The sequence below is a fragment of the Ranitomeya variabilis genome, chromosome 1 (assembly GCF_051348905.1).
Source record: "Ranitomeya variabilis isolate aRanVar5 chromosome 1, aRanVar5.hap1, whole genome shotgun sequence".
NCBI lineage: Eukaryota > Metazoa > Chordata > Amphibia > Anura > Dendrobatidae > Ranitomeya > Ranitomeya variabilis.
In genome coordinates this window covers 299916528-299939647 of record NC_135232.1, presented here as the reverse complement: position 1 = coordinate 299939647, position 23120 = coordinate 299916528, and the positions used below count along the sequence as shown (strand labels likewise).

Sequence of the window (23120 nt, the reverse complement as noted above, 5' to 3'; positions counted from 1 at the left end):
AACTAAAAACTAGTTCAGTCCTACTCTTCCATCCATTTTTTTTTCTTTAATATGGGCACGTGGTTACCCAGACTAGCATGGAGTCATCACTCCCAAAGTACACTGATGTTATGCCCACAATGGCATGATTGACATCTCAGCATGTGTATTGAGAAAGAGAAGTCACCTTTCTCCTCCCTGCTCTACTGGCACACGCCGGGATGTCAATCACTTCACTGTAGGTGTGACATGGCCACCCTGAGGGAAGGACTCACAAACCAGAACTAATCCAGGAGCAATGTATGTCCACATTAAGCATCGATTTTAAACATACGGAAAGAGATTAGATCTCATAAAGTGCCCCTAATAACTTCAAGGGGTAAAACCTGTGTCAGGTTTCCTTTACGGCAAAAACTAAAACCAATTCAATGCTTAGTGAAGGAATCAGATGTTCTCCTTCCTGATGAAGAGCTATATAGCAGAAATTGTGGGTTATTCTAGAATTTCAGAGAATATATAAATAGATTCTTGCTCCCCTTACCTGGAATAGTTTCTGTACGACCCAGCCATGGTATTTTTTAAGTGCAATCTCATAAGCCTTTGTTACGTTCACCTTAATGTGATTTGGGTTTTGTTCATCCCTTTCTCCATCAGAGATGCTTTGTAATAATACCTGAATAAATTTTAGACCCCTATGGATAAAGTAGTATGTTTTAGGCACACAAAAGGAAAAAAATAGACTTTTTGGCTATCGCCAACATGGACATTTAATACAGGACTCATATGGTCTTAAAATGTAAATAAAAATGGCGAACGAGTGATTAGTGTAAAAATACAGAACAAAGTAATAGTTGCCGAAAATTGAAAAATTCATTGGATTTGCTTACGAGTCTTTCCAGAGCTTTCGTCATTTTGCTGACAATAGTGGAATTAAATTTGTACAATTTGGATGAAGAAAAACTAAAAATTACCCCCATGCAATTTTTCAGTCCTGCTGTACACAGTAGATCTGTTACTTATTGGAGATTTCAGTTATCAGACATGGGTGCATGCAATTTTTTTTTTCCCCACAAAAATCTCAAGGCTGGGTATATAGAAATGGGTTTCTTTTTAGCCAAGTTTGGGATCTTTAGCTTGAACGTAAAACCGTATACCTTTTCATGAACACTAAGGCTGTGTGCACACGATGCGGATTTAGTGCGGATCTGCAGTGGATTTTTCCGCGCAGAAATGCTGCAGTTCCGCACAGTGATTTACAGTACAATGTAAATCAATAGAAAAAAAATCCGCATGAAATCCACTGCGGATCAAAAGTAGTAGCGTGCTACTTCTTTTGTGCGGAACTGCAGCGTTTATGACCCCTTCCATAATAGAAATCGCATAAAAAACGCAGAAAATCCGCATCAATTCCGCAACAAAAACGCACAAAATCCGCACCTGCGTTTTCTGCCAGGAGATGCAGATTTTGTGCGGAAAATTCTGCACCCCAATCTGCAACGTGTGCTCATAGCCTAATACTGTACATTTATTTCTAATCCAGTAATAGACAAGTATGAGCATGTACTTCACTCCAAATTCTAGGACAGATGCAGCGGCGCTCTGCAGGCACGGAGCTATAGGCAGACACTGAATTCAAATTACATTTCACCTATTTTTACTATACATTAGTGATGAGCGAGTATACTCGTTGCTTGGGTTTTCCCTAGCACGCTCGGGTGGTCTCCGAGTATTTGTTAGTGCTAGGAGATTTAGTTTTTCGTTTCCTCAGCTGCATGATTTATGGCTGCTAGACAGGCTGAATACATGTGAGGATTGCCTGTTTGTTAGGGAATTCCCACATGTATTCAGGCTGTCCAGCAGCCGTAAATCATACAGCTGCGTGGACAAAAACGAAAGCAACGAGTATACTCGCTCATCACTACTATACATACAAAGCTGCGGCTCTTTGCACACATTTTTATCAGATTCTGTTGGCCCACCCTCTATTACAAGGCATGCAAACAGATGGGTTGCAACAACTTACAGACTCGCCTCTCTTAGGACTCGGACTCCAAAACTACCTTACAAGCAGAATAGAACTGGTTTCTACTTGCCCTAGTTACCAGCCTGGGAGAGGGTGGAGAAGTGCCTGACCAAGTATGAGGCGGTCACAACCACAATTATACAATGCAGTGCAAAAAAATATATAATAAAAATTAGTCAGCACCTCCTAAAAAAATGTAAACATGTCAGTGGCAAGTATTACAAATATAGGTCACCTTGGTTTAGGGGCCATCTGAATGAGGTTGCCTCATGATTGGTGGGACCATAAAGTTTGATCAAAACATGCCATAAGAACCTTTGTAGAATATAAATACACATATAAACACATACACACACACACACACACACACACACACGTGACTTGCTAAAGTATTCACCCCCCTTGGCTTTTTACATTTTTTTTTGTAGATTGCAACCTGTGTTTAAATGTTTTTCTAATCTGAAGTGTGTGTGTGATACATCAGCACTAAATAGTCTAAGTTGGTGAAGTGAGAAAAATATAGGCATAAATTACATTTACGGGTTCAAATAACTAAAAATTGGAATGTGTATATGTATTCACCTCTTTTGCTATGAAGTCCCTAAACATTTCTGGTGCAAACAATTACCTTCATAAGTCCCATGCTTAGCGATAAGAAGTCCACCTATGGGCAATCTAAGTGTCACATGGTTTGTCAGTATACACACACCTTTTCTGAAAGGCAACAGACGCTGCAAAACCATTAAGCAAAAGGCATCACTAACCAAACTCCATGAAGACCAAGGAGATCTACAAACAAAAATAAAAAAAATCAGGGACAAAGTCAGGATTGGGACAGAAAAAAAGAAAATCCCCCGGAACACCATCACATTAATTATCATCAAATGGGAAGAATAAGGTACCACAACAAATCTGACAAGAGAGGGCCGGCAACCAAAATACTGACCCTGGGCAAGGAGGGTGTTGATCAGTGGCAGCACAAAAAACAAAAGATAACCATGAAGGAGCTGCAGAGTTCCCAAGCAGAGACTGGAGTATCTGTCCATATGACCACAATAAACCGTACACTCCATATAGGTGGCCTTTATGGAAGAATGGCCATAAATGCACTTTACTTACATAAAAAAATTGAAAGGTTCATTTTGAATTTGCCAAAAGACATGTGGGATAATCCCATAATGTATGGAGGAAGGTGCCGTGGTAAGAGGAGACCAAAATTTTACTTTTTGGCCACCAAAGTAAATGTCATGTCTGGAGTCAAACCAACACAGCTCATTACCCCAAGAACACCATCACCATAGTTAAAAAGGGTGGTGGCAGCATCGTACTGTGGGGATGTCTTTTTGGAAGCAGCATCAGGAAGAATGGTCCGAGTTGAGGGGAAGATGGATGATGCAAAATACAGGGATATTCTTGAGCAAAACCCATTTCAGTCTGTCAGTGATTTGAGACTGGAACACAGGTTCACCTTCCAACAAGACAATGACCCAAAGCATACTGCTAAAGCAAAACTTGAGTGGTTTAAGAGAAAATGTGGAAATGTTTTGGAGTCAAAGCTCAGACCTTAATACAACTGAGAATCTGTGGTCAGACTTGAAGACTGCTGTTCATCAGAGAAAAAGCAGGAGAAGGCTATAAGATAGCAAAGCGTTTTCAAGTTGCCCTTTCCTTAGTTGGTAAATAAGAAATAGCAGTTAACAGGAACAGTGGAGGTCAAGATAAGGTCTTAAAGACCAAGAAAAATTTCAGTGAGAGATGCTCATAGGATTGCTAGAGGGGCAAATCAGAACCCCAACCTGACTGCAAAAGATCTTCAGAAAGATTTAGCACACTCTGGAGTTGTGGTACTTTGTTCTACTGTTCAGAGACACCTGCAAAAATATGGCCTTCATGGTAGAATCCTCAGAAGGAAACCTTTCCTGCATCCTCACAATAAAATTCAGCATCAGAAGTATGCAAAAAAAAAAACATCCAAACAAGCCTGATCCATTTTGGAAACAATTTTTGTGGACCGAACAGGTAAAATAGAACACTTTGGCCACAATGATCAACAGGTATGTGTGGAGAAATAAGGGCACAGAATTCCAGGAAAAGAACATCTCGTCACCATTAAGCATGGGGGTGCATCAATTATACTTTGGGATTGTGTTGCAGCCAATGGCACACGGAATATTTCACGGGTATAAGGAAGAATGGATTCAATGAAAACTTGATGCAAACATAACACCATCTGTAAAAAAGCTGAAGTTGAAAAGAGGATGGCTTCTACAAATTGATAATGATCCTAAACACAAGTCAAAATCCACAGTAGACTACCTCAAAATGCGCAAACTGAAGGTTTTACAATGGCCCTTACAGTCCCCTGATCTGAATATCATGGAAATCTGTTGCTAGACTTCAAAAATAGCAGTGCATGCAAGACAACCCAGGAATCTCACAAAAGTAGAAGAATTTTCCAAGGAAGTATGGATGAAAATCCCTCTAACAAGAACTGAAAGAATCTTCGCTGGCTACAAAAAGCATTTACAAGCTGTGATACTTGCAAAAAGGGGGTGCTACTGGGTGGGATTTGGATGTTTCGTCCCCAGCAGTTTGCCCCCGGGTACATTTCGCCCCCCACACATTTCGTCCCCAGCAATAAATGTTGGGGACGAAATGTGCGGGGGGCGAAGTGTACCCGGGGCATGCTGCTGGGGGCGAACCATCCTATAACCCTCCTGGGTACTAACCATGCAGGGTGCCAAAACTTTTGCATCTGCCAGTTTTCCCTTTTTTAATTTTTAAAATGTAAAAAAGATTAAAGCATGTATATTTTTTGCCTAAAATACAAAGGAAATGTGTCATCTTTAACTTTAGGCCTTTTAGAGATCATTTTAACTTCAACTTTAAGTGTTCACAATAACAGTAATTTTGACCAGGGATGCCCATACTTTTACATGCCACTGTATACATATTCTCCAACCTTCAGAAACCAGGAACACAATCTTCAGTCAGTGGTGCAATCCCTTCTACGGCAGCAGCTGAGACAGTACTTGGGATGTACAGATAAAACAAATATGGAAGCAGCACTCAAGGGGTCCAAGTGGAAAAAAAAAGTGTAACCTTAAAACACCGCACTTAAGACTTGAGACTAAACAGATGGAGAATCTCACCGCATGCATTAAAAACAAATTTGAATTCTTCAACCGCACTTGGGCTTAATGTGATGACTGTGTTACCAAGTTGTCTTAAGATTTTCTTTCCTTCTTTCTCTTATACACTCCCACTTTCACTCCCCACTCTAATGTTCGATTATTGTTGACATATTAGACAATACAATAGTAATTTAACCTCTCAAAACAGAGCATTTCCAATTTTTGACAATAACGCTTATTGTCCAATTCAATAACAATGTGATGTCTAATTTTTGCTGAATGTTCTATATTGTAATGTAAAACCACATTTTATAAAAACCAAAACAAATCCACACCTTTTTCACTTGGACCCATTACTCCATTTTTTTGCATTTTCCATAATTTATTCATTCATACACAACATTTACGGCAATACATATATGTCATGTCTGCATACATCACAGTGCTTGCAAAGTATTGTTGCACCTTGTGACTGATCCCGCAGTTGCCAATCAGTCATGACTACAATAACTCCACTTTATCAGGAAGATAACTAAGCCTAGTTGGTATCACTGGGTTTTGCCTTTTAGAATGATTAATAGTTACAGCTGCTGTGCAAAACCCGATAGCCATTTTCAGTGTTTTATAATAATTTTAAATTACAGTAAGTTATTTTACATCATTTCGTCTCCTAAATGCAGCTGGGCTAGGTGTTCTGTGCTTGAAACCCAAAGTGGTAAAAATGTTTGTGTCCATTTAGGATACATAATTAATTAAAATTATATTTTTTTAAACTAATTAACCGAAAACCCATTTCTTCCTGAAGTAGAATATAATTTGTATAAAACTGTACACAACTTACCTTTTTAACCACATCAGAGCTAGAGTTGCACCAACTTTTGGCCATTGAGGCCCATGCATTTCTTTTTCTCCTTCCAGAATTTGCTGCAAAGTTTTGAACTTGGTAGGGTTGGTTTCATAAACATTGCGGATTTTCTAGTAGATAACAAAATAATACATTTAATACTTTACTAAACTGAAAACAATAGTCATAGCGCAAGTACTCATGGCACATCACTGGTAGTGATGAGCGAGTGTGCTCGTTACTCGAGATTTCCCAGCATGCTCGGGTGTTCTCCGAGTATTTGGGCGTGATCGGAGATTTAGATTGTGTCGCCGCGGCTGCATGATTTGTGGCTGTTAGACAACCTGAACACATGCAGGGATTGCCAGTTTGTTAGGGAATTCCCACATGTATTCAGGCTGTCTAGCAGCCGCAAATCATGCAGCTGCGGCAACACAAACTAAATCTCCGAGCACACCCAAATACTCAGAGAACACCCGAGCATGCTCAGGGAAACCCGAGCAACGAGCACACTCACTCATCACTAATCACTGGGATAAGTCATCCAGGAATTTGATAACGTTTTTTTTCCTGAATAGCTGCATGATGGTAGAGTGCAGAAAACTGCAACATAGCTTCAATTAAAAAAGTTCTCTGAGAATAGAAGAAAAATAACTGAAAGATATGTCAAATAAAATCAGCATATCAGAATAGTTTCCTCTAGCGAGATCATCCGCATAGACTTAAAAAGGGCTCTGCCTTTTCACACTGAAAGAAACCTGTCCTACAATGTTAAGATAGGTGCCTGTGAGCATGTGCAGTAGGAAGCTCCGCTGGAGTGACCCGGCGATATCTATACCATGTAAGGACATTCAGAAAGACAGGATAAAGTGTGAGCAGCTTCTTACCTCTGCACTCCAGGTATCTCCAGTATTGCATCAGAAACACAGGGTGGACAGCAGTGTGAGCAGCCTCTTCTTACCTCAGCACCGCTGATCTCTTCAGTATTAGATCAGAAAGACAGGGTGGACAGCAGTGTGAGCAGCATCTTACCTCAGCACCACTGATCTCTTCAGTATTAGATCAGAAACACAGGGTGGACAGCAGTGTGAGCAGCACTTTGTTACCTCAGCACCGCTGATCTCCTCAGTATTAGATCAGAATAACAGGGTGGGCAGCAGTGTGAGCAGCATCTTACCTCAGCACCACTGATCTCTTCAGTATTAGATCAGAAACACAGGGTGGATAGCAGTGTGAGCAGCTTCTTCTTATCTCAACATTCCTGCTATCTCCAGTATTAGATCATGAAAGATGGGCAATAATGTAAGCGGCCTCTTCTTACCTCAGTACCCCTTGTATCTCTAGTAATGAAGGGCATTCTTACACATGAAGGGAGGGAGAGTGCACATGCTCAAAGGCACTTGTCCTAACATTCTGAGACAAGTTTCTGTTCGTGTAACAGGACTGTGGCCATTTTAATTGTATTAGTTCTTTCTTCCCTGGACAAAATGATGTTATTTGCTAATTAAAAGATGTATTTGGGAATTTATATGTAACAACATTTTATCCAGTTGTTTTTATTCTATTCCCAAGGAACTATAAGTGAATGGAGCACATAGATGGATGGGAGAGTCCAGATACCATGAAAGCCGCAATGATCCGAAATCCAACCCATTTATTATGAGGATTATGTTTAGAAAGAACCAAAATTCCCCCAATTTTATGAGAAACCATTGCTAACATTTCTCATATTATAAGAAGACTATATAAGGGGAATAGGGTGAGAACAGAGGAAATGTACTGGAGTCAGGAGACATCGTGAAAGTGAGCATTGAATTTAAGGACTTAAAAAAAAAAAAAAAAAAGGACAAGAAGAAAAAATACAAAAACTAAATAAAAACCACAGACATTACCGTGATGTTGCCTGTAATATCAGCCTTGATTGGGGAGAAAATAGCAGATCCAAGGCAGTCTGAAAACACAAAGTAGATCAGCTTATTCAATGATACATTTGAAAACAAATACATTTGTCATGATTGAAGTTAATGCTAGATTTACTTCTGGTGAGCAACCATAAAATTCCTCAAATTACTGGAATGTTATCACTGGATGTGCACCCAATGCCTCCTGCCTCCAAGAGGAAACTGGCAAGGCAAGATATACTGTAGCGGGGCTAATGTTGGGAATTTGTGTCTTTGGCATCGTACATGGTTGAGGAATACACACTATACACTTAATGTGGAGGAAATCTGTCGTAGTTGCATTTTAGGTAAATGCACATCACATATTTAGTATATCCCAAAGCATTAGCCGCATACTTTGCTAGTATGCCCTGCCAGCTTATTAAAGTGAAAGCATGGCTGCATGAAAAGGAAACCGACTGGGTGTTAAAGCATTTTCCAGGAGAAACTTGTCTCAGCAACAGCATTTCAGGATGTATACAACACACTGCTGTTGCTCTTCCTCCCCAGGTCCAGCGGTGTCTCACGGTCGCTGCTCTGGTTTTTGTACCTGCTGCAGCCAGTAAAAATCATGACTACAGTACACATCACTGCTGCAACCAATTACTGAGCTCAGTGGCTCTGCCTCCCAAATACCAGTTACCAATGCGAGACATGTAACTAACACAGAACAGTAAAACTGAACTTTGCCTAACAGGTTCACAGCTGCAGCTCTCACAGCTCTGCTGCATGATATTACTACCCTGTCTAAGATGGAAGCTGAGAGGAACCTGCAGATGAGTCAGGTATAATCACACACAGCTCTGCAGTGAGATCAATGTTACATATCACACTGGTAACTCTCCCTTCATGAATAATAAGCTCTGGAGGCAGATCCTCATGTAGATCAGTGTTCGGCCCATATCCTGGAACAGCTCATTTACATATAAGAAAAATATAGATTTTCTCTGGAATACATCAGATCGTAGATATCAAGCTATCATTATATTCAGCTTCCTATGACCTCCATGCCCATATAGACGGCTTAGGAGGGTTGTGCGGTGGTCCCAGGGTCCTGGTCGTCGCAGTGGTATTGCTTTCCTCTCGGGGAGAGTGATGCTACGTTTGGAGGCAATGAAGGAGAACTCTGTCAGGTAACACAATGCATGCAACATGTTTACACTCCAGACCAGAAGGGGGAGCTCTAAGCCTGTTTAAGGTGAACTTCCCTATAAGAACATCCTGATCTGGAGGGAAGGGGTTCAGTTCCTGTCAGGGAGACAGAGGGAAAGGAAGCATAGGAGCCGTGTAGCCTAAAGTGCTGCAGCTCCTAGGAAACAGACGGATAGAAAGTAGAACATATTGCAGCAAGCGTAAAGGAAGTCAGAGCAAAGGAGAGGATATCAGAGGGAAACCAGCCAGGAGCAGGCTGCCTCCTTCTGAGGCGCAGAAATCCGGTAGCAGAACACCGAGGGAGTAACGTCCTTTATGCCTTGCTCCAGAGACCGGCAGGACAGCTAATTTCACGTTACCTGCCCGCCCTACACCCAGGAGGCACCCCTTAGAGGCTGGTGCATGATAGAGTCCCTATAAACCGCCTCAAGCCACCAGTCATACGGGTTTGTCCTATCCTATATGGGGGACAGAGAGAGAAACATTACATCTGTGAGGACCTTATGTGAAGCCTTAGGCAGTAAGGAACTACAACACTGCAGCGCAAGGGAAGGCTACTGATTTCCACCTGGACAAGGGAACTCTGGACTTGCCTCCAAACCGGCCGGACTCTGCCTGCCCTGTGATCTGGTGCCCTGGACTGTGGATGCTGAAGTCTTCAGTAAAGGTAAAGAGACTGCAACCTTATGTCCTCATTCTTCACTGCGCCTCCCACCATCCACCACCTACACACTGGGAAGCCCTGGGGACATACTTCACCTGTGGGAAGGTATACCATCTAGCTGCCATAACATCACCCCAGCGAACCCCTTAAAGCAGCGTCAGTCATCCTGACCGAATACCACAGGTGGCGTCACGAAAACAAACTTTATCCCTTTAAAAGACCTTTCCCTTTTACACGGACGTCCCAGGGCCACGGACCGGGTCAGCCACCGTGACATCCCCCCGTGAACCGAAGGACCTGGTACCGAGAACCCCGCTGCCCTGACAGGGCGATCCAATTGCTCCTACTGTCAGATTCAATTTAAAGGTAAGGTAAAGTGAAACCTGCAGAGGCAAACATCATAATGAAATGCAAAGCTTAGTCTGAGCTGGTTTCATCAGCCATTAGTTTCTAGGCTCCCAACCCCCTTGGCTGCTTTCACACCCCTAATCTTTACAATGATATTTGAGACTAAAAGTCTTGGATGTCCCACAACAGTGGAAAAATACCTAGTGAGCCGAGTCACAAAGTGCAGCCGTCGGCATCTGAATAAATAATGAGACGAATCCTAATTTCTGCAGCTTCGGGTCAGAATGGAATGGCCTACGGTATCAAATTTATTTCATTATTTTTGTGGCGTCTGTAACAAAAGATAGTTACTTGATCAGGCATCTCCACAAAGAGAAAGGCTGATGGGCATCAAGTGACCGGTTTGCTTGGCTTGCTTATCGCAGCCTGATAATCTGTACCTCGCAGACACTTGATGCAGATGTAATCGTTTTATGTCATTGGTTAACCTGTCACACAAGTGCATTCACAATAACCTACTCTGATACACACATGGCAGTACCTGGAAATCTGTTCTAGCAAATCTCAATTAGGAAAGTGCACTGGTGTTTAGAGACTTAAGAAAGATCAGTTCAGATAGCTCTTAATTATATCAGTTTTTGGAAAAGAAGGCCATTACTACAACGGTTACCAGCTTTCCTAGAATACTGAATGGTGGCCAAACAGGGACAACAAATAGGATATTAAAAGTGTCCAAAGTTTTGGATAATTAACGTTTCTACTCTTCCTTGTCATCCAGACAGTTTGTATGGGTTATGCAGAAAAGTTTTATTAGAAGACAATAATTATATATATTCACACACACACGAAAACAAGCTCATAACGGTTTGTAGGGTAACACTTCGCTACTCCACAAGAGATTTTTACAGTAACAAAACGAGGAGCTTGATGCAAAGTTACAAAAACAAAGTCCCCAATGCACGGTTTGCGTTTCTCTGAAGACCCCCGAGGAAGCGAGATCTAAACACGTGATATGCGAGCTGGGAACCATGTTTTTGTAGTAACTTTGCAGATTGCAGAATACTATGGGTAAGGAGTAAGAGGACTTGCCATATAACTATGAACTGGCACATGTATGTTTGTGCATATGCTTTGACCACTGTTTATTATTTTCGACTTTGTATATTCACATTTTTTTGTACACATATTTACAATGTTATGTTGCTAACATTCTGGATTTTGTCTACCAAGTACTTTTGATCTCTTATAAAAAATAAAAAAAAAAACCTTGTTTTAAGTGATATGTATATCGGAATCATGATCTTTATCTACATTTTTTTTTCTACATTTGAAAAGTCACAGAGAAATGTATCTGCAAAGGATCACATGCTTTATAGATGAGGATCCCCGACACCAGAGCACTCGCATAACTCCCGTGTAAATGAGACAGTTGTATTGGAATAGGGCTTGAGAGATTAGCTGGTGACAGGCACAGGTTGACTTTGAGAGTAAACCCTTGTAATGAATCTAGAAGATGCCCATGAAGGAGTCATTAGAAAACATAAAAAGTAAAAGTAAACGGTTGATATAACTAACAAATGATTCAAGAAATCTTGTTGCGAACCAGTTCATACAATACAAAAAACTCAAGACATTTGCAATTGTATCCTAGAGTGAGTAGTGCTGCATGAGAGCCGAGTGCTTCAGGCTGTGTGAAACTCTCCTAAAACCCAGACACAGTCAAGGCAAATTGGACATAATTTCACATAAAAAAAACTCTAAAGATGGGCCAGACAAAATTGATAGCACCCTCAAACTTATTATTTGGTTCCACACCCTTTGAAATAAATAACCCATAACCTAGGACGCAAACCCAGCTTTCTGGGCACTACCTTGCGACCCAAAATCCTTTAGCAATCTTCAGATTTCATGATGACTTGCACACAGTCAAGGCACCAAAACTTCTTTGAACCTCCACCATATTTGACTGTAGGTTCTGTGATCTTTTCTTTGTAGGCTTCATTCTGTTTTGGTAAACAGTAGAATGATGTGCTTTATCAGAAAGCTCTATCTTGGTCTCATCTATCCCTAAGAGGCTTTACCATAAGGATTTTGGCTAACATACATTTTGGAAAATTGTAGTGTAGCGTTTTTTGGTCTGTGTCAGCAGTGGGGGTCTCCTGCCATAACATTTAATTTCATTCAAATTCAACGGATAGTTCGTGCAGACACTGGTGTACCCTGAGCCTGCAGGACAGGTTTACATTTATTTGGAACTTGATTTGGGGTGCTTATCCACCATCTGGACTATCCTGCGTTGCAACCCTTCATCAATTTTTCTCTGACATCCATGTCCAGGGAGATTAGCTACAGTGCCATGTGTTATAAATTTCTTGATTATGTTGCACACTGGGTACAAAGTAACATCAAGATCTCAAGAGATGGACTTTTAACCTTGAGATTGTGGATATTGTTCAACAATTTTGGTTCTCAAGTCCTCAGACAGTTCTCTTTGCATAGTGTAGGACACAGCCACAAAATGCAAAGATTGAGTCAACTTTAGTGATGAGCGAACATGCTCAGATAAGGCGTTATCCAATCAGGCTCTGGTGCTGAGTGACTTCGACGTGACTGTACAGATACAACAGAGGCACAATACGTGACTCATGGGACACCCGTATGTATGTACATAATGATAAAGCTAGAATAGGGATGCAAAATGTCCGTGTGTGTGGTGACTCGGCAGTAGGGCAAAGTTTTTTTGGGAAGCTGAAAAATCCAACAAGTTTTCCATGTATAATCTGCTTAGGAAACACTTTTTTGTAGTTTTGGATATAGCAGAAACATTTTTTCCAAAAACTCAAACGTTAAATTTTGAAATCTGTCCAAACAAAAAGGGTGCAGAATCAAGCATCAACCATTAGTTACCGTATTTTCCGGCGTATAAGACGACTGGGCGTATAAGACGACCCCCCAACTTTACCAGTTAAAATATAAAATCTTCTTAAAAGTCGGGGGTCTTCTTATACACCCTATGTCGTCTTATAGGGCCGGTGAATATGTGCCTTTTGGGGGGGGGGGGGGGGGAGTGATCCTGATGCCGAGGGGGCGTCTCACAGGAAAGTGAGTATCCCCCATTACCTTATCGTAGCGGTGCAGCGTGGGGGTCTCAGTGCTGGGAGTGGCGGCGGCGGCTGCTGTGCTCTGGTGCGGCGGCTGCTGTGCTCTGGTGCGGCGGCTCCTCTTCTGTGTGGGGCCTCTGTGCTGTGAGGTGGCGGTGGCGGCGGCATATCTTTATCCAGTTGGGGCTCCTCCGGCATCTCCTTAGCCCTGGAGGCCCCGCCGCAACTCCATCGGTGCAATGCAGCGGCCATTTTCCCGGAGGCAGCTCAATAGGTGCGATGCGGTGGCCTCCGGGAAAATGGCCGCTGCTCAGATTCAGATCTCGTCCCGAAATCTCGGGACACGAGATCTGAATCTGAGCAGCGGCCATTTTCCCGGAGGCCACCACATTGCACCGATGGAGTTGCGGCGGGGCCTCCAGGGCTAAGGAGATGCCGGAGGAGCCCCAACTGGATAAAGATATGCCGCCGCCACCGCCACCGCCACCTCACAGCACAGAGGCCCCACACAGAAGAGGAGCCGCCGCACCAGAACACAGCAGCCGCCGCCGCTCCCAGCACTGACACCCCCACGCTGCACCGCTAGGATAAGGTAATGGGGATTACTCACTTTCCTGTGAGACGCCCCCTCGTCATCAGGATCACTCCCCCTCCCCACCCACCATATACACCGGCGTACACGACGATTCCCGGCGTATAAGACGACCCCCGACTTTTAAGAAGATTTTCGGGGGTTAAAAAGTCGTCTTATACGCCGGAAAATACGGTAGGTCCAAAACAATAGGAGGAGTGGGCCTCGTAGACGATCCAGACTTATTGAGTTGCACACTCCAATCATACAGGAAATTGTGTGAGGAAATTTAAACAAATTCAAGGAAGTTATTGTATGAAATTTATATGGATGAAACATGTGTCACGGTTCACACCGTGCTGCCAACACTATGTCACGGATCCCAGCAGTATGTCAAGGATCCCGGGGAGGATATCTTTATCGACCCCACCGCTCACACCAATTTGTCACAAACAGGGGTTGTTTGGTTGCCCCTGGTTCCTTCTGAAGGGGATTTATATATATCTCACTTCCCAGTTCCGGTTTGGAACTTGCAGCTCTCTGGCGCTCCCCTTACCCTCAGGTCAGACTAGGTACTGCACCTAGGATAATTAGTCACTAGAAAGGCTGCCTGCTGTGTACTGACTATTGGGCACACTGCAGCGAGGGCAATATAACTACTCCCACACAGGCGGGAACAATAATTATCAACGCCGCTGCAAAGATTCCCAATCGCACAGAACAAAGTATGCTGCCACCAGCTCCGATTAATGGGTCCGGAGCCAACCTAAATCAGCAGCGCAATTCACTTCAGAGGACGCACAGTCGTATAGAGCAGAAGAGACAAGCTAGCGATTAAATATTTTACTCCATTAAAACTTAGGCAGTGTTTACAAAGTATGAAAAGATATTAGAAAGGAGACAATTCGTATATACATTACAGATTACAAAATAAAATAAGGATTAAAATAGAAGATTACACTCACATATTGCTTAAGTCATTGTGGGCTAACCATGCTGGTTGAGGATCCAGACATCGCAATGCATGACAAAGGTTCTTCATGCATTAAGGTCCCAGGCAAGAATGAAAGCCGGGCTAAGTGCAGGAACCTATACCTCTGAGCTTGTGACATCACTAAAGGGGCTGGTTAATGATATGCACTGATCTGATATTTACATTTTTCCAAAGTCTCAGACAAAGGCATTCCTGAGTGAGAGGGGAGGGACCACGAGTGGCTTTACAGGATGGGCACCTGCAGTTTAAAGCCACACCCTGTGTTCAAGTTACCCAGTTTTGCTGCTCTAAACTTTGCCATTGGATGGAGGAATGCAGAAGGGGGTGGAGGAAGGGGGATCGCAGCTGCATTGTGTGTGTGTGTAGAAAGCCATGTCCTTCTGAAACTAAACTCACAATGGGACATTTTTGGCATTATCATGACAACATGGAAGATTTTTACTTTTTTTCCACTGATTCATTGTCAAGAGTCAATGGAAAAAATAAAAAGTTCACAGTTTCTCCTTCAGTTTTAAATAATGGATGAGAAGAAAAAAAACAAAAAAAAACAACACCACAGATGCAACACTGAAATTGAAAAATTGAGACGGTCTAAAAATTTAGCCTAAAGCTTGGCTTGCAAAAAGAAGTTTGGATTTTTTTTTCACCATTTAAATAAAAAATAACCTATACATGTTTGGTGTCCATGAACTTGTAATGACCTGTAGAATCATAATGGCAGGTCAGTTTTAGAATTTAATGAACATGAAGAAAAAAAACAAAAAAAAACAAAACAAAACTGATTAACAACAAGTTGGAGATGTAATAAAGACACTGGTACACCAACCCATATCTGGTTTACATTCAAATCTTATGGTGGGGCCCGGGGAGAAGCAAACATTATTTTAAACCTGGTTTAACTTAATCTAGACATCTCACAAATATACAAACAAAAAGTTCGATCCCACATTTCATCAGTGCTGCTAAACCTCTCAGGGCTCGCTCACACCACTGTATAAATCAGACGATTTTTTATCGGATAGCACTGGGACCAATTTTTTTTTTCACTGCCATAATCTGTGTGTGAAAAAAAAAAATCACTCTGAAATCGGATGAGACTCAACCATGAGTCTATGAATGCGAGAAAAAAAAACAAAAAACACAACAGTGTAGCATACAATTTTATGGATACATTACAATTTTGTATCATAGGATACTGTAAGTGGTTGTGTAAATGATGAATAGTTGCTTCTGTAAAAAAAATGGATTGTATACGGATGACCAGTGAGAAAAAAAACCCTCGCACTTTTCTGGGTGAAAATTGTATTTATTTATTTTAAATACTTGTGTGACCCTAGCCCATCTCCAAGATCCTAGACCCAGACCACGTCACCAAGTGGGACTGAGAAATATTGGATTCTAGCTGTGTACACCAAGCATGGGTGGAACAGGGCTCTCCTTTCATTATGTATTGTATTTGAGTCTACATACGCAGCCTCGACCACACTGCAGCCAAGAGCTCAGTACTAGTTATGTATGTAGCTCCAACATATTGTACAAATAGATCATTTCAATTCTAGGAAAAAAGAAAAATCTATGATCTCAAAATTTGTATTGTTCAAATTGCAAGAACCCTACAAAACAGTGAAGTCTTAGTTGCATCAGGGAGGAATCTGTTTCTGTTGGCAGCTTGTAGGCATTGTCGAAGAGGATTGGTCATTATTTGCCCACATACCAATATCTCACTTGGCTACATCAATGAACAAGCCTTCAGGTTGAGTTGACCTCTTTCAGCTCTATTGTTCTACTGAATAATGTAATTTAGCAGAGAATATTCCAAGAATTACTCATCTTTGGGTAAACACATTTCATCCTTTTTCTTGATACCCCTGAAAATAAAATAAAAAATTCCTTATGATTGCTGGTGGGAACATCTCTCATCTGGCATTAGCCACTATGTTCATGATGAACAGAAACTTTATTCTAATTGTATGGACTGGCTTTTTGTTTTTGTAATTTAAGAAAATCCATTAAGATTGTGTTTAAGTCTGTATTCCAAATTATAAAAACTTTACATATTTCTCGAAGCATGTTCAAAATAGTGTTTGAATGACAGCCCTGTAAGCTGTATAAGGGTCAACTCCCTGGCGGAAGCAGAAGACCCTTCAGAGATTATTTAATACAAGTATTAGAGCATCATCGGATGAATAAGCCATAATAATTAGTGATGAGCGAGTATACTCCTTGCTCGGAGACTTAGTTTTTGTTGCCGCAGCTGCATTATTTGCGGCTGCTAGCCAGCCTGAATACATGTGGGGGTTGCCTGGTTGCTAGGGAATCCCCACATGTATTCAAGCTGTCTAGCAGCTGTAAATTATGCAGCTGCGGCGACAAACTAAATCTCCGAGCACTCACAAATACTCGGAGGTCACCCGAGCATGCTTGGGAAAACCCAAGCAACGAGTATACTCGCTCATCACTAGTAATAATCAGAACCACCACCTTTTCTCAAGTATAACAGAAAATGGTTCCATTTCAATTTTGAGAACTAAACATTAAAAAAAAATAAATTACAGATATATTAAAATTTGTAAACCATTAGTAAAAGGATTTAGTAGAGAATGTTTAGTTCAAAGTGCGAGCTCTCGAGAGGCCATAGAGGGCTGTGGGATCCCTGAAGGTCAGACCCAACTGTTCCAAGGAAATCCATTAGGGACACCTCTATGCATTGAATACGTTAGTTAATAAAATCATCAATCTGTTGCAACAGATTTATAAAAGAAAAAAAAAAACAAAAAAAAAACATATACTGGAGATCTGGAGATCAAACGATCCACCCCCATATGATTTATATTGTCATGTTGCTCTACATAATCCATACATTTACTTATGCATTCTGTTCCTCGCTGACTGACAAATAATAATGCAGTTGTCAGTCAAGCAGAGTTAGATGGGCCTAGGTGAGGAATGGAGCAAGGAATGCAGAGGCTAGGAAGTGCTTTGATACTCCCAGAGCACTTAAACCTCATTTTTATCGGAATTAAAACAGTGTTTTGGTTTTTTTAAGTCAGCGACCAACAGATTATTTATCTCTCAAGAGAAAAATGACACTACCATATACTTTTTTTTAAAATTATTATTATTATTATTATTATAATGAATGGTTGATCATTCCAACCTTTTAATAAGATTTATTACATAACAGACAGAGGTAATTATTAAGAATCTGGCTACCATGGATAGCCATTGGCACCCCGCAATCAGTTTGGGGTGAGACGGCAACATAGGTTATGTACACCAAAATATACCTGACAAATAAATCCAAAATGTAAACAAACAAAAAAAACACAAACAAAAACAAACCTCTTCCAATTAACCGATCTTACTAGAGATTATCATTTCTTTTACTGCTACTAGAAGAAGCCCTCCTCCCTCCCATCAAAATTGTTATCTTCTTCATATATTGCAGTCACCATATTATATAGCACTGTGTACTATCAATTGCTCATTTTGCCCTTCTGCCCAGTTCTGTTTTCCATTAGGTATATGACATCACATGATTAAATCTGACTAGCTCGATCCTTCTAAACTAAGTGTAAAAACAGGTCAACGTTCCACGTATGAGGCATAAGTGACTGCAAAGTCCCTGGCAGGGGAAAGAAAGAGGGAGCAGCTGGGTCAGGAGATGAAGACAGGAATGATAAATGCGGGGACAAGAGACTTCCTGTTTCTACATAGAGCGGAGAAAAGAGAATTATCTAAATAGAAATGCAAAGTAAGCAATTGTAAGTACACAGTGCTATGTAATATGGGGGTGTGGAAGGTCGGCTCACTTAGCTGCTCCTGGAGGTAGAAGAAGGCACACATGGGGTTAAAGTCTCTGGGTGGTATACTGTATCATAAACCAAAAACCCAAAATGGCAACAAAAAAACAGCCTGTCTGGCTCAAAAGAAAATAAACAGTTCATACACAGTCCTGCCCAGTCTTGGACCACGCATATGGCAGCTCTCAATGGAGACTTCCTGCTTCCACACAACACAGACAGAAAAAAAAAATGGCTGCACCCTTGAGGTGGAAATATGGTGATTAGGCGTCCCGCCCATCTCTTTACCTACTCACCTAAAAACCTGCCCATAACATGGCCACTTAACTCCTTCAGCACATATCATGCTGAAAAGAAACTCATCTGTTTCTAGATCACGGAGTAAAACAAACAATCTCCCCTCACACAGTGCCAGTGACCCTGTCACAGGGGAGGAGTGCTTCTTTAAAAGCAGTTTGCCACCAATTCCCTTTTTTCTTCTTAACAGCAGAATTCCTATTTATATACACTCGGTTAGTGCTCTTGTGTTTTTAAGTAGTTGCTCTTTTTGAAATAAGCAGACTTCGTACCAGAAATGTACAGATCATTATGGTCATACCAGAGGGGACAGAAGGCACATTTAGCTGAAAGGGAACGAGTCGTGCATTTCATATTAGAGCTTCATTAATGACATCCAAGTCAGCAGAAGAAATTATGTGTTTGATATTTGGGGAGTTGAACTCAATATTATTTTCCCATTTCCAGACTTCCTTGGAGCGCCATATACGAGGCGGCACACATTTCCACACTGTACGGTCTATATAGAAAGCACGACAGGATGGTCTGCTTCATGGCAATAGACGTTGTAGAGCGTCTTATCTGTGTATAGGGTATAGGTTGCTCCTCTACCAGCAATACAACAGATCATAGATCTCCCATCCGCTGTTCACCCTTGGCCACAGTCCTGTGCGGTCCGCTTCCACTGTGGAGCCCTGCCGTTCTGTCAGCAAATAGCGTTATAATCATACCACCCAATTCTTACAGGAGAGAAGAAAGGACAAAATATGCAGCACGTGTAGTGGCACATTTTTTTTGCTATGCCCCTCAGTAGACCCTCTACTCAAATCCATTTAATACTTCTCTGTAACCTAGCAGGAGGATATGTCAGAGAGGGGCATTAAAGGGAACCAGTCAAGCGAGAGGATGTCACATCATCGCTCCAGCAGTACTTCACTACATAGTGCAGACTAAGTTGCAGGGGAATGAGGTTAGGCGAGATTTTTTTTCTTCCATTTTTATATCATTCAGTGAGGGAAAGGGGTGGGGGGACATACTACTGTGCAGGGGATCTGTTTAGGGACTTCATACTATGTGTGGGTACTGTGGGGCATCAAAGTGTACTAATAGCTGTTGATCAAGCTACAAGGGCTTAATAAGTGTAGTATGATTTATTGCTTTATATAAACTTTATAACAAGCAGTAAATGATATGGTTTTGATTTGATGCTACAGGTAAAAATACACGTTACTATAAGCCCTATCGTAACATGTATTGGTAGTGCACAACAATGCAAAAAAAAAAAATTAAAAATATCGACGAAGAAGGACATACCGGTAAATACACACGTAGTGCCAGGCCGTGAAAGACTGGGGCACACAGTATAGAAACTGCTGCATATATATAAAGTATACATATATTTCATAGTACCAGGCATGAGAACAATAATAAGGTTAATTATATCCAAATAGTCATGAGATGGTATAATAATAACATTGTATCTAAACAGGTCGAGGTATGAGTAAACGCGCGTTTCAGACCAGCCTTAGTCAGACCCCCTGATGAAGACAGGACCGAAACGTGCGTCGGGGAGAACACACAGTCTCTGGGGACCCTGCATGCTTGTCCCCAGGTATTGCTGTACATCTTCATACTATATGCTACAACTTGTTGCACAATGATTATTTTTTATGCATACCTCAGCCGATGACTTAAATACAGTATGTTCTAATTCTACCATGTCATGACTATTTGGATATAATTAACCTTATCGTTCTCATGCCTGGTACTATGCAATATTTGTATACGTCATGATATATACAGCCGTTCCTATATTGTACGCCCTAGTTTTTCCACAGCCTGTCACCACGTGTGTAATTATGTCCTTCCCTTGCCGTGTGATTGTATAATTTTAATAAATGCATTTTTATTCATTTATTTGCACGGTCATACGTCAATTTTTTTTGCCCTGTTGTGTATTGTCTCATGATGAATTGTCCATTTTAGTCTATGCTCACATTAGCATGGTCAATATACTGTTGTATAGTCTTCATCTATTGATAATAAATTCACCATGTGCTGTTTCCTATGAGCTATATTCAATGTATTGGTAGTAGCAGCAAGTTAGACTTAATTCTGCTCAATTTTAAAGAGATAAAAATTCAAAACAATAATAAGCAGAACTAAGTTCAGACGGGTCAGTCCTTCACAGCAGACATAGTATCTTATGTGGCCTCTTCGGAAAATAAATTGCCCAATCCTAGTGTAGCTCTGGACTGTCCCACTTTATCTAGGACTGTTAGGACCTATGGATTAATTTTTTGTTCATTCATCAATTAATTGTTTTAGCAGACATAACTTTTTCATTATTTAATTTGTAAACTTCATCATCTGAGATCTTGTTTTTTTTGGCAAGATGAGATGTAGTTTTCTTTAAAGGGGAGGTGCCATAAAAAAAAAAAAATCTCAATGAAAAAATAAAAGTAAAAGTATTAAGATTTAAAAACAAAATGTTTTAAATTTTGTTTTAATTAAGTAAAAAAGTTTGATATTTCAACTTTTAAACACTAGGGGGAGCAGCTGCTGACACTTGCCATGAAAACCTAGTGTACAACTAGCTCACATTACGACTGCAGTAAATGTGGGCGGGGTCTGATCACATGACGACGACGACATCACTCCTCTCGTCCCCTTCTGGGCGTTTGTAAAAAGATAAGGGGATAAAGCTTTGGATCACAGCAAGAAGTCATTTTGCTGGGGACTGCCAGTTATACTGACAAGCAGACATCAAGGATGGCCAGCAGAGCAGATTCTGTTAGTGCTGCTCGCTGTATCATAAACTGATACCAGATTTATATCGGATTCTTATGTTTGGCAGCTGTCACACACGCTTTTTTTTGCAGTTACCAGTGTGAGACATGTGACTAACTAACAGCTCTGCTGTACAACAACCCTGAGTGACAGAGCTGAAGCACTGAGAGGAACCTGCAGAAATGTCACAATCACACACTGCTCTGCAGCGAGAGACCATCATACTGGGAACTCCCCCATTTAAAATAAGCTCTGGAGGAAGATTCACAGTGAGATCAGTGTCCGTCCCATAGTCATGAACAGTGAGTGAGTATTTTCCCTTTTAAATGGCAGGTGCTGCGATTTTTATTTTTTGTATTAATAATTATATAATCCGGTTTAATACTAAATTGAATGAACTACTTTAATAGTTTATTAATTTTTACTTCAGGCTTCCAGGACAGCTACCCAAATATGGGATTCTCCCGCTGGACACAAGATGGATGATTACGCCAGCTTGGTAATAAAACCGTTATTTTATCATTAGATGACTAGTAAACCTGCTGCCATGTAGTCCTCTATATTCAGGAGCTTTAAATAACCCTGCCACCAAAACCGAATAATGTATATTTACTTTGAAATAAAAGTGGTCGCTGCTAACTCCAGCCAACCGTCATTTACGTCGTTACCTATACCGCTACAGTACGGCCACCAATCATATCACCCCCAGACCATGACGTCATTATTCCCTGCACTGAAGTTTAAATCCCTGCTTTGTGTAAATGGGTGAAAGTCTCTCAGAATCAGATTGTTGCCAATCCTTCACTTATTAGACTAAAGCCTCATTCAGACATCGGAGAAGCATGATCCATTTACAGTATATCAGGGATGCAGGTGTAATAAGAAGCAGTGAAATCCCTGAAGACCTCTTGCTGGATGCGCCATTAATGTGTATCTGCCGGCCAGGCAAAATCAAGGGGAACCAAATTGTGCTGTAAGATTTGCCAGAGGAGCGATTTTGTGTGCTTGACCTGACCCACAGGAAGGACGTCCTTGATATAAAAGCCCTGAGCGCCATACCACAGGCAGACTTGGTGCCAGAGAAGAGTGAAGAAGACATGCTCCAGGGATGCCGGTTATGCTGGCCTCAGCGGAAAGTCTACGCCATCAAGGTGTCATCCATCGCCTTACAAGGCCTGGATTCTGCACAGGAGGACTCAAGAGTTCTGCCGGCGCTAGTTGAGACCAGGATTCATGCCACATGTCAGTAAAGCTCAAGAGATCAGATGTCGCCGGTCAAGAGCCGAGTCATAGTCCACTCCGTTCCAATCCTAAGAGACTTCCGTCAATGGTCAAGCCGAGAAGATCTGTGAGGAGACTGCAACAGGCAGGAGGAGACTGCAACAGGCAGGAGGAGACTGCAACAGGCAGGATGCGCCTGCGGAAGGACAGTGTGCGTGTGAGAGCAGGGCCGTCACTTCCAGCTATCCTCTATGGTACCGGGGTCGGCTGGGACTAAGGT

General features: G+C 41.5%; 1 protein-coding gene across 1 annotated transcript in view; it reads right to left on the bottom strand.

Moving 5' to 3' along the window:
* GLTP (glycolipid transfer protein) overlaps positions 1-23120 on the bottom strand; it is a 61969-nt gene that overhangs the window by 3998 nt on the left and 34851 nt on the right. Inside the window, exons 2-4 of the mRNA XM_077295694.1 lie at positions 7873-7931; positions 5978-6111; positions 521-671 (exon numbers count right to left, since the gene is read on the bottom strand). Coding sequence (XP_077151809.1) covers positions 521-671; positions 5978-6111; positions 7873-7931 — 344 coding nt within the window. The remainder of the gene's footprint in view (positions 1-520; positions 672-5977; positions 6112-7872; positions 7932-23120) is intronic.